This window comes from Dipodomys merriami, unplaced genomic scaffold, assembly GCF_024711535.1.
Source record: "Dipodomys merriami isolate MVZ:Mamm:240054 unplaced genomic scaffold, mDipMer1.0.p SCAF_120, whole genome shotgun sequence".
NCBI lineage: Eukaryota > Metazoa > Chordata > Mammalia > Rodentia > Heteromyidae > Dipodomys > Dipodomys merriami.
Genome location: NW_027202494.1, coordinates 2,204,937 through 2,217,634, shown reverse-complemented (window position 1 = coordinate 2,217,634; position 12,698 = coordinate 2,204,937). Strand labels below are relative to the sequence as shown.

Below are 12,698 nucleotides of genomic sequence, written 5' to 3'. Positions count from 1 at the left end.
ATAGCTGCTCTTTATTAAAGTTAAAAAAATGAAGCCTGACCCCCATATTTGAATGGAACCTAGCAGATGAATCTAGAAGCTAATAGAAATGATCTTGAAGCCACCACCTAAGCTGAGCTAGAAAATGACACGTAAAGTATAATATAAAGTACCTGGTGTGTGTGTGTGTGTGTGTGTGTGTGTGTGTGTGTGTGTGTGTGTGTGTGTGTGTGTGTGTGTGTGTGTGTGTGTGTGTGTGTGTGTGTGTGTGTGTGTGTGTGTGTGTGTGTGTGTGTGTGTACGTGCATACATTGTCCAGGTGATAGAGAAGGCAGGGTGAAGAGAGGAATGGGCAGGGAAAGGGCATTTTAGTTAGAACAACACACAAATGGAAGTATAAACCACGATGGAGTGTGTCACCTCAGCCAGCACCAATGTGGCTGGCTGGCAGGCCGGCCACTGCGGTCAGCCAGACATGCTGACCCACCACCCAGGATGCCCTGCGTGTGCAGGATTGCATCTCATGCCGCTGGTGACTTGGTAGCGTCTCAGGGCCTGGAGAATCTTCATATCCTTCCACCTGGTAATTACACCTTTGCTAAGCCATTGTAAGGAATCCTCTCCAGAGAAAAGCAAGCAAGCAAATAAAACTCTATCTACGGTGCCATTCCGTTTGTATGACATTTATCCTAACAAATAACCAGAAACACCTAAACATAGGAGCATAATCAGAGGAACGGTGGAGCGCAAGTCGAGGCACCCGCAGGCAGCACACAGCGATCTAGGCAGTGAGTGCAGCATTTGCAGCCTGAGCGGAAGGAAGGCTGGGCTGCATCATGAGGTCCGACATGCAGAATCCCGGTGTTCAGACACTTTCCGCCTGAGCAGAATGCGTGCAAACCCAGAGGAGTGCATCTCGGTGCTGTCTCATACAGGATTAAGAATGAGCGTGCCTTTTTTCTCTGTATGCCAATATGTTTTCTAAATGCACTGTATGAAGTATTATAGGAAGTATTAAAGCCTCTATACTGAACCTGTTCTATTCAGAGTCAGGTAAGATGAAGTTATAGCATCTGAGTGCAGTCTGACATGGCAGTGGGAACCCACTGGTCCAGCCCTCCTCAGACTGAGCTCTCTGGACACACATATCACACCTGCATCTGCTCATATGTGCGCATGCATGTACACACAGCTACACATACAGGAGCCTATGCAGGTGCATGTATACATATGCACAATAAACCAATGCAGATGGACAGGTGGATTGTGGAGGTGGGAATCGAAACATGGAGAAGTGAAACCGCAGTGAGAAGATTCTCTCATCAGGTTTAATTTTCCTTCTCTGTCTCCCCCTGGGACTGGGCTTCCAGTCCCGCAGCAGACAAGTGGCCTTGCAGGTAGCTAACACTTCCCTAGAAGCTCACAGAACCCAGGTCAACGGGCCCCTGTGAGGGAATCCTCTAAAGAAGACTTCCTAGCTCCTAGAAATGGCACAAGAGTATGTGCCCAATAAATATCTGTCTACTGAAACAGTGAATATAGAAGGCGGCTCTGGAGACAGGGCCACTTGCATGTGAAAAACAATGCATCCGGCCTTCTCTCCGGCAGGGGACAAATTCTCTTCCACCCCAAGACAACGCAGGATAGTTTGCATCTCAGAACCTTTCATCATGAAAATACGGAAGCTCGGCCTAGCTCAGGTAGCAGGTGTCTCCGACTCCCAGTGCGTGTTGATTGGGAGGCATCTGCTTTTGTGGGTGGAATTGTGGGAGGAGTTGACCCACCCTTACCTGACTGGCTCTCGCAGTCACCCTGCCCCTCTCGCGTTTTCTGTGTCATTATCTCTTCTTCTTCCTTTCCCTGGTTATGAGGTATGAATATGGTACTGTTCTTTCCTGTGTACATCAAAGGCCAGGAAGATAAGACCCTTAAATAGAACAGCAGACTTTGCACCCCACTCACAGTGGGAAGCCTGGAGCCAAGTCCTGACCTGTGGTCCCGTCTCTCCTGACACCCCCGGTGAACCTTCAATAACTGCCCCACCTCGCTCCCCTCGGCATCCTGTGCGGTATGACGGCTTGCGGCCATGTGATGCCGAGGCCGTAACGCACATAAGCTCCTGAATGCTCCCTTCACCGCGGCCTTGCTTCCCCTCCCCGCTGGAAGTTTCCGAGGTTCACCACAGAACTGCTTGCTCTCAAATCTTACCTCGGGGTTGGCCTGTGGGGAGCTCAGGTGTTGGGGCCCGGCTTGTTGCGCTTCTGCTGTCCCGTGGGCGTAGGTGTGGAGGAGAGCCGCGGTCCCGGGGGTCCCCAGGTAAACGTGACGTGAAGTTAGCAGGCGCGGATTTGAGGTAGAATCTGAGGAGCTTGGCAGTGCCTTGGGGAAGCAGGATGGTGGAACCCAAGGAACCAGTCCTTCGATATGTCTAACCTGCAAACAGCCAAACAAAAGGGAGGTGGGGAACGTTACGGCTTTGGTGGGAACAGGTGGGAAGGAGAGGATTTGGGGCTCAGCTGAGGGCATGTTTGAGGTGCTGTGGTTCACATGCATCATTCACTGTGGAACTCCCACAGGGGAAAGCCCAGAGCCATCGCCTCCCACATATCCACTGAGTCATGAAGAATTGCTCTTCCACGTGTGGGGGGGGGAGTTTCCTCCCAAGGCTGGCTGCACACGGATGAGCTCAGGAAGAGGAGGGAAGCCTGGGTCCTGGGGTCCACTCTCACCTCTGCCGACAGACTCACTTCAATCCAGCTGTGGGGCGGGAGGACGCGGGTCCCTCAGGAGGACCAGCCCAGCTGTGAGGCCGTGCAGGCTGCCGCCAGGTGTTCCAAGTCGTTGTTTAACATGAGTGTTTTATCCCTGCTAGACTGGGTGGAGGGAGGTTGTGTCATTACATCTCCGGCGCGCGGGACTTCTGACTCAAGGATCCGAACATGTCTAAAACATTGTGCACCTCCAGCGAGACTCGGGAGCTCTGACTTGTGTTGTTATTGCTCCCGCGTAGCTTTTGTGAAATATTTCAGAGGCAATTGTGTCTTGGACATGTCATTTGGCAAATTTTCTTTCAAAGCGCGTGCCTTGGGCTTATTTCTTAACCAGCAATTGAAACGTGGCAAAGCCGACGTCTCAGCAAAGATCAGAGAACGTGTGGGGTCATTATACGGCGCTATTGTACTTGCGTCTTATTTTTAAGATCAACTTCCCAAACGTGGGGCTGGAGTAGGAGTCAAAAGTAGCAGAAAACAAGCTCTACAAGACGATGTGTTCTCCAGGGCCGGCTCCCCAGCCCCCAGGGAAGCAGCTCAAAGACGAGGGCAGACCCCAGGATTCTGCTTAAGACCGGGCAGAGGCCTTGTGTGGTCCTGGGGTGCAGAATATCAGGGAGGAAGAAGGCATGTGGTCTCCAGAATATTGGGAAACTAGGTAGTCGGAAAAGAATCGAGCATCCAGGCTCTCCAACCTCTTACGTTTGCCGCGGAAAGTCTGGTTTCTTTGTGGATGGCTCCTTCCTTGAGTCGGCAAACTTCAGCCCCAGGAGGAAATGGAGCAAACTTTACATCTCATCTCAGGCCCGGCAAAGCTGGCTAAACCATATGTTTGATGGCAGGCAAAATGTAAACACCGTGGCCCAGAGCCCTCCTCCTAGTGACTTCTGAGCACAACAAACAAACTCAGCCGCCAGAATGGAACACACTGCAGATTCCATCCATTTGAAGAAATTTCTAGAGAGTGAAGCCACCCCCTCCCCCCCCCCCCGCCTCCACCCCCACACCTCCTGCAGCACGGAGAACTACTTTACTGTCTTTCTCCCAAGCTGTTCGAATCATGCTCCTTCTGATGCACTAACACTGGCCAGGCTGAGCCCTGGGCACCGGCCGAGCCCGACGCTCTCTTCTCTCCTGGAGCCTCAGGAAAGCAGCCGTTCTTAAGTGTTGTTGAACGGATGCAGCAGGATGTCATGATACACCCAGCACTGTGCCCGACAACAGGGTAAATAAGTGTTTCCCATGACACACCTGTGCCCCGGTAGGTCTTAGGGTCAAGGTAGCCGGTTATGTCTTTGAGACTCTTACGGCTGGAACCTGAGCTTCAGACTCACCAAAGTGACTTCACGTCGAGCTCAAAGCAGCCCGACCTGCTCACGGAAGCAGCAGGCACAGGCTGGGCCCTGCATCCGCCAGCCTAGAAGCACAGCAGCGGGGCTGAGCAGAGTGTCCCACGCGCCCCCCCCCATCCCAGGCTCCCACCTCCCTCCGGATAGACAGGAATGCCTTAGCGTCTCTCCCGAAACCTCGGGAGGGCAGAATGGGATGGATCCCAGGCAGCTCTAGAGCGTGAACACAGAGCCTTTTGATGTGCTATTATGCTTTTTCACTCAAGACTGGTGTTCTACTGTTTGAACCACGACCAGTGGAGATTCATCCCTTCTCCTGGAAATGAGTCAGCCCTCCTCCTCCAGGTGTCGGTGATGAGTCAGCCTCTCTGCTCCAGGTGTCTGTGATGAGTCAGCCCCTCCCCTCTAGGTTTCTGCTGTGAGTAGACCTCCCCCTGCTCTAGGCACCAGTGGGAGTGGAGCTGAGTATAGCCGAGGTCTTCAGCACGCCAGTGAGCCAGTGAAGCTTCATTGTCTACACCTGCCTTTGGGAAATGGTTCTCAGTCAGATCAGACAGGATGGCCCCCTCCTGACCCAGTCCCACAGCCACCTGGCTTCAGATGCATTAGTGCAGAACTGATCCCAGGTGGAAATGCCACACACTGGGGTGTAGATCTTTGCCAACAAACACGAGCCCATAGGTAGGTCTAGGCATACGTCTCAAAGACAGAAACACAGACCTACGTAGCCAAGGTCATGGACAGGTCCTGGCCGAGGTCCCTCCTGATCAGTGTGAGGCAGAAAGCCACAAGTATGAGGAAGAAGGCTGCTACCGTGGTGGGCACAGAGTCACGGACACAGGACAGCACCACCATGAATGTCTCTACCGCACCAACTTGCAGACGCTGCTTCCGGGGCTCCCAGTCCCCTGCTGCTTCCCTAGATGCCTTGGATCCAGGTTGGCACTCCTGGGCTTGTCACAGCACACGTGAGGGCTGGCGGGGCAGGGGGGACTGGCACTGCGGGCTTCGGTACTGGTGAGCCCAGAGGGCACCAGGACAGCGTGGGACTCGGGGACATGCCCACGCTGGTACTCACGGGGACACATAAACAAGCCCTTTTGTCACAAACAACAGGAAGCCTGTTCATCACCCTGAACACCTCACACTCGGACGGTCATAGTGAACAGAGGCCTTCGGTGGCTGCACCCCAGAACCAGATCCCCAACTCCTCCCATTTGCAGAGACCTTAGATCTCCCCAGAGCTCGCTCCCAGGACCTCACACGTCAGACGTGCTCGCTTGTTATTTTTTTTTAAACTGTAAATGAGATTTGTGCACGTATTTTCCGTTCTTTTCCTGTCCTAATAAATGCACCGCATCTTCATAGAGGTTATATATCAGTTTTGTACAAATAGAACCCACTCTTATTTTCTTGTTTTCTGTTCTAGCCTCTTGCTGTGCTGGGTTTTGTTTTTATGGGGAGTGTTTTGCCCGGCTTTGTTTTGGTTGGTTGTATTTTTGCTTAGTTTCTTTGGGTATTTTTTTTTCTTCCTCCTTGCTCTTTCTTTCACTATCTTGTATAGATTTCAGTTTTCTGTCTTCGCTTTCATATTTAGTCTATTGTCTTTCTAGAGATCTTTTCCTGAGTATCTCTAATTAAAAGCTTTATATTCTTCTGTATTCAATATAGTGCATGTAAAATAGAATGAGTCCAATAGGCTATTTCTATATTTTCTAGTCCTTTATCCTGTGTGTTCCTCTCTGCTAGCTCAGTGACTCAATCAGAGCACCTCTGATCCCAGCTGTCTGAAATGTCTTCACCGTTTAAGGAGGACAATGGTTGTTTTGGGAGTTAGTTACAAATATCATAGTAATGGACACCTGTAAGATCACACCACCCCGGCCAACATGGGCTCAAAACCTGGCTGTGATGCCTACCTGTGGAAGCATGGCTGGCAAGTACAGAGCTTGGAACATGTTCTTCCCAACTGCTGTTTGGTAATGGCCTCAGAATCCTCTCTCCCCCATCGCAAGAGCCCATATTTGACCTCATCCTTCCTATTGAACGTTCTGAACACATTACACCTCTGTCACGGCTGCCCTAGAAGCAGCGTGTCTCTGTACGCATCTTCCTGCTTACGGTTTGACTCTTACGTGTGTAGGATTCAGATGTGTTCCTAGAGTGAAATCATGGAGTGATGGGGTGTGCGCATTTGTGAGACTCTTGATAAATCAACAGGGCCAATTGATTTCCACAAGGGGGTTATCCATTTAGATGCCTAGAAAAATCAAGAGAATAGCTATTTATAAAAGGGCTCAGAGCTTTGACTGGCCTTGTTTACCGTTTGGCTTTCCGTTATGTATGTCTTCCTTTAAAAGCTATCCTGTATTTTCTCTCTCTTTTTCCCTCCTTCCCTCCCTCCCTTCTTTCTTTCCTCTCTCTCTCCTCCTCCTCCCCCTCTGTCTCTCTCCCTCCCTCCTTCTCTGGTTTTATGGTGCCAGGAGATGGCATGAAGTTATTGTTTACCACATGATTTTGATAGTTCTTGTCAAAAGTTTGAGATATTCACTGCAGATGGTATAGATCAGTGTAGATGGTATTAATCAGTGTGTGGTATTGATTTACATATTGAAAGTGATTTGTAATTCTTTTTCAGTATCCTAATTGGATCAAGGAATAAATCTCACCTCAACCTGGGGCTAATTCCCCTTTAGTGACTCCCTACCACCAGCCCCTTTATCACCTCTCGTTATAAAACAACAACAACAACAACAGGAATTATCATCCCCAGGCAACAGTTTCTAGCATGAATTTTAATAGTATGATTTAGTCTCCAGTATGGTTATATTTTATTTCCTTCTGTCTATGTAATATGAAAGGAGCACTTTATATGAAACCAGAATAGCACAGTTCCTCTGTTGCACACAGTTACTTAGTTCAGGTGAGTTATAGATAGGGGTTGAAATTGGGAGCTGCTGGCTGGGACATGCATCCATGGCCCACCCTTAACAGTGCATTTCCATTGGGAGGCACAGACTCCCGCTCTCCATGGATGCCTGGCAGAACTCAGAGCTATGTGACTGCGTTGTCATCCCTGCCCATTTGTAAGTCTTAAGGACCTTGACATTAGCCATGCATATAGGGGGCATTATCCTGTTCACAAGTTCTCTGGGTTCTAACCAGGTGCTTACTTGGCAGATTAACAATGGTAGCACAGTGCATTTAAGGATGTATAAATCCAGAGTGACACTGTGTATAGACTTGACTCAGAAGTTGGAATTAAATAGCTTGATGGCAGTCATCGTGAATCACGATGTCAGATTTAGTAGGATGCTAACGGTGCAGGTGGTAAAGCTAATGAGGGCAGATGGAATAAACTTGACAGTGTCCAAACAGCTGTTTTCTTTTACACCAAGGGAGCTGGCCACACCCTTTCTGTGGGAAGATCCTAACCAGCTGGCTTTGTTTTCTCTTTTAGGATATATTTAAATTTGCAAGAACTTCTCCTGTCCCGAGACAGAAGAGGTCCATCGTGGTATCTCCCATTTTAATTCCGGAGAATCAGAGACAACCCTTCCCCAGAGATGTTGGCAAGGTAAGCGGGACAAATGACAAAAGCACGGTTTCATGAAGGGACAAGCCTGCGCAGGGCGAGCTGGCGGGCGAGCTGGTTTGGAAGGCTTGTCTGCTAAGAGGGCACCATGATCTGGAGAGGAGGAAGACTTCAAAGCCTCACGAAACACAGAAATAGGAAAAAGAGAACAAAAGCACCAGCCTTGCATAGTACTGTTTGGGGGTGTACATGGTAGAAAAGGCGGCTGGAGTTGTGTTTCGGGGGTCATCCGTAAAGAATGGATGCTTGGGGCGGTAGCTGTAGCACATTGATGGTTATCTTTATTATTTCCTCTTGCTCAAATGTGTGCAGCTCGTGAGCTCTGACCGTCTGAAACCCAAGCTTGATTATGCGCACTAAGCCAAATTACCCGATCAGAACAGTAACTTTTGCAGGAAGTGATGGGTGCCGGCCACTGTCTTGACACTGTGATGTTGATGTAAATACAAGAAATCAACACACTGTTCTTAATGATCTAATTGGCTGTGACTAGAGAGTCGTGAGTCAGGTGGTATCCGTCTATGAATGGAAGGATGATCCGCTGAGCTGAGCGGATGGGGTTGACGTCTTTCACAGAAGATGCTGACTAAGGAGTAACCCGCTGATTGGTCATCCCACAGTGGCTTACCTTCTGGAGTTAGCCAGAGGGGATGTATGTCCTTGACTTGTTGGCTCAGGCAAATTAGCCCCCCTCAGATTGTCCTGTGTTTTGGGAAAACTGACCCATTTTAAATCGCTTTGATCTCATGGCCCTTGGTCATGCGACCCCACGCCGGTTTAGTCTGGTGTGGTCTGTGGAGCAAATGCTTAGTCCAAAACAATGGCTGCCTGGAAGCGTTCTGTAACACTTGTTCACACATTCTGTCCCTAGAGAAGGGCAATATGGAGACTCAAGTTTCAACTGGTTTGTTATTTTTCATTGAACCTAACACTTGAACATTGGCCGTTAGTTGAGTGAGTGATCTTGATGCCGGCTACTATCGTTCTATTCATTCATTCATTAAGCAAACATGGAACATGCATTCTATGCGTGTTATAACCCTCAGACTGGTAAATAATAGCTGTAACAAGTAGACAATAGAACCCGATGAGGAGTTGTATTTTCTCTAATGTGTTCTAATGAGGAGACAGATTATTTCCATAAGTAAATAAACAAGGAAATTACAGAGTGTGGCAAATGACAGGGGAAAACAGAAAGACAGCGATGCGAGGGAAGGAGCAAATGGCAGAACTGGGGGCCAGGGTGAAGAAGATGGCGGTCTGGAGTCTGGGGTAGTCGAAGGGACACCTGGGGGAGATGTGGGTGCGAAGGCTGGCGGGGATGCGGAAGGATGAGGTGCATCTGTGAAGCACCACTGAGGGCTGCAGGAAGGAGGCAGGGAGAGTGTAGGAAGAGGCTGTCTGGACGTGGCCCACCTACAAGGTAGGTGAGGAGTTGGGATTTGATTGTGTTTGCAGCAAGAAGGTCTAGGCGCAGGGCCCCTAGGAGAGCCTCTGACTGCCTCACAGAGACATAGGAACAGAGTGGGAGCAAAGAGATTCTGTACGAAGAGCAGGTTTTGTGGTGGCCTCAATGACATGAAGAGTGACTTGGCCTATGGGAGATCTATTTCTACTGGAAATTAGAAGCAATGATAAACTAGTATCCTGCTAATCTCTATACTTATTATTTTAAGCTACCACTGTGTCAAAGATCTCTTAGGTAGGCAAACAAAATCTTCCTGGGAGTCCAACCGTAACAGAGAAAAACAAAGCTGCTCCAAAGGGGTGGAGGCCGGCCTGGCAAGCTCAGCCCCTGTGACAGCCAGTCCTGGCCACACCACGCCTTTGGGCTGTTTGTCCCTAGAGACAAGGGTTTGTCTTGCCAGGCCCAGGAGTCAATGCGTCCTCAAAATAGACTTTGAACCCAGCATTGGTCAGTTTTCCATTCCTGTGATGACCTACCTGAGTCAGGCTACCTTATAAACAAAAGACGGGCGTTTTGGTTTCTGGAGGCGGAAGCTATGCCCTCTGGTGGCAGGGAGGCCTAGGGCAGCGTGTGCACACACGAGACGGGGCGATGCCGGCGGCAGTATGAGTCTGTGGCATGCCGTGCACAGGTGAGGGCCAGCACAGGTGAGGCTCCGTCAGGTTCTGCCCCCACCACCAGGCTTCACAGAAACCCTTTTGTGTGGTGATCCGCGTCTTCTTTGTCTCTGTCATCCTCTGCTCCCATCTCATTTCCTGAACTCGTTTTCTTTCGTCCTGGGACTTGGAAGGCCACTCTACCTGTCTCTCCCCACGAGGACATGCCCACTGCTTCACAGGAGGGGCGGGTCTCTGCTAGTCAACCCGGTTCTCGTCCACAGCGTAGATAGAGCACTTGAGGCCAGCCGCTGAGAGAGGAACTGGGGCAGTCAGAGGCCAGAGCCGCGGACAGAGTCCTTGACAGGATTACAGACGAGGGGAACAGACCAGGCTCGACGCACCATTTGTCCAGCACTGTGCTAAGCACTTTCCATTTCTTCCTATGAATTCTCAGGACTACAGCCCCACAGCACTGGAAGCCTATGAGACCCAAAGGGACACAGTGCCCATGTGCATCATGCTGATGACAAACGTTGGGGAGGAGCCGGGCGCCCCTCCCCGAGGCTCCAGAGTGCAGATGTCCAACCAGCACATGCAGGGGCTGTGGAGGGTTCAGTCCATAGCTAGATGATAGGGATGTGATCTAGGATAAAGAACATTTATTAACACGTGAATGGCAGCTTCTACCGGTTAGTCCTATCCATGGGTCTTTCCTGCAAAATTCTTGCAATGTTCCTATGCATCTGGAAATTTTCTAATAAATGGTCAGAGAAAAATTCACCTCAACTGAATCGAAGATTGCCGTACATGTCACAAGAGTTAGCATGCTGGCACACATACACACACACACACACACACACACACACACACACACACACACACATTTTGTCTTACATGTCACAAGGGTGACGGGAGAATAAGTGTTTGCTCTTGGTTTTCTTTCTTTCTGTCATACTGTATCACAGTCGGAATGCCTTTTAGAGAAAGGTGTTCCATCTACTGGAGGATATAAACACAGAAAGCAGGGAAGGCACTGAGAGAAGAACCACCCCCCCCTCCCCTGCCAAGGCCTTGTAAGCAGAATCTGCTGTCCATAGGAAAACCAAGAAGCCAGCTCCGGGATTAGATAAAGTTGTGGCTGATGCATAATTCATATGCCTACCCAATAATTAATTAGGCAGTAAATAGCCAGATAACTAGAATATGGGGCACCTTCCTATCCCGAGAGAGAATTGCGTTAGAACCCTGATGTTCTATTTTACTTGCATGCTTGTTTAGGCAGCCGATGGGGAGCATGCGGGCAGCGTGAGCCCACAAACTTGTGGTATGACCCCAAGGACAGCCAACCACAGGAAAATGAGTTTGCACGCATGTTTGTGGCTCTAGTCTAGGAAACGTCTCCCCTCCTAAGAAAGGGTGGAATAGATTGTCATGAATTCTAGACAGAAAGGAAGCCTGGAGTCCCGCGTAAAGGTGCTGTTCCCACCTTGTCCACTCCCCATCCCCTGCTCAAAGTGCAATGATTTCAGGATTTGGGCCATAAATAATTACTCAGTTGTTCCAACTTCTGCTGATAAATATTTCACAGCATCTTTAGAGATTTGTGAGTTCTTGGGCCCGATTGACTGAGAAGTGGGGGGATTGAAGTCGGGGAAGCAGCGCAGAGGTCTTTGGGAGATGTATTTTATTCTGTTTTATATTGAGTTTGAAAGACAAGTCATTTATGAAATGCTTATTAGAGATTCTGCTTTCATCACAAACCCTTTTCATCAAAACCAATGAGAGCACATTTTACTGAAAATCCTGTTTTTATGCCCCCATAAATTGGCAGAATGGGCATTTGCAAGGACATCTTTAACTCGGGATGGAAGAAATATGTAATTGGACCATGTGCTGCTCCTAAAGGGAATCAACATAGATCATTAGACCAAATCGTGAAAATCACTCAGCCAGGACCGACTGGGCTTTGATTGTGTCATGCATGTGAGTCAGACTGGGGACAATTACAGCAGTTCCAAAATATGCCGCCGCCGAGGTCTGGGCATATGGTTTATCAGAGATAGCCCCACATCCAGGGACCTCCCTCATTTATGCCCTCACCTAGGCTCATAGGTACCAGGGAGTCTGCTGGCCTAGGAGTTGAATTTATTTGGTTCCATCGAATAGTCATTTGCTCCCCGTGGAGAACTCACTCACAGATGTCCAGCTGACTCCTTGGGAGCTAGACAAAGATCTGATTCTCAGTCCCCAGCACTTCCCTCCCACCCTCCTGCGAACGTGCCCAAGGCCTGGCTGGATCCTTCCCGCCGCCTGATCTACATAATCGCAATCAGCCTTTTGCCCCCTTGAAACACGTTGCCCCGTGCCCTCCTTTCAAACCCACGTGCATGCTTCTCCAAGATTTACATCTATTTAATTCCCTCCTTTTTAGGCAACTAGTTGTTCCATTCAATGAGTAAAATTTACCACCCTCAGCTAGAGAATAGGACAGAAATTAGAATACAGGGGATAGAAGATGCCCTGAGGCTCAATGTTCAAAAATTCTCCTTGAAATGAACATCAGAGTTTGTTTCTACATGCAGGTTATACATACGCCTTTCTTATTTCCATGTCTTTGAATTCTTCCCTCTGCCTGGGCACACCCTCTTCATCCTTGCTCCTCAGAGCTGCCGTGCTCACAATCCACCGTGCTCAATGGAACACTGAAACAATTCCAGGGAGTTCTGTACCCACTAACCACATGTGCCCAGAGCACCTAGAAAACCACCCAAACTGTACATTTACTTTCATTTGAACTTGAAAACCAAGGCATGGTTCAGTCGATCACTGGGGGGCAACCAAGCAGGCAAATCTGCCTTTTTCACTGTAATTGGGCTGTTGTTGGTTTTGTTTCAGAGTTTCTTTTTATCAGCATGCATTAGTGTACGGGTGGTGGTG

General features: G+C 49.2%; 1 protein-coding gene across 2 annotated transcripts in view; it reads left to right on the top strand.

The window, feature by feature from the left end:
* Positions 1–12,698, top strand: part of LOC138823539 (cadherin-13) — a 711,572-nt gene that overhangs the window by 350,389 nt on the left and 348,485 nt on the right. For both annotated transcript variants that reach the window (XM_070016920.1, XM_070016918.1), the window contains exon 4: positions 7,560–7,676. In XM_070016920.1, coding sequence (XP_069873021.1) covers positions 7,560–7,676 — 117 coding nt within the window. The remainder of the gene's footprint in view (positions 1–7,559; positions 7,677–12,698) is intronic.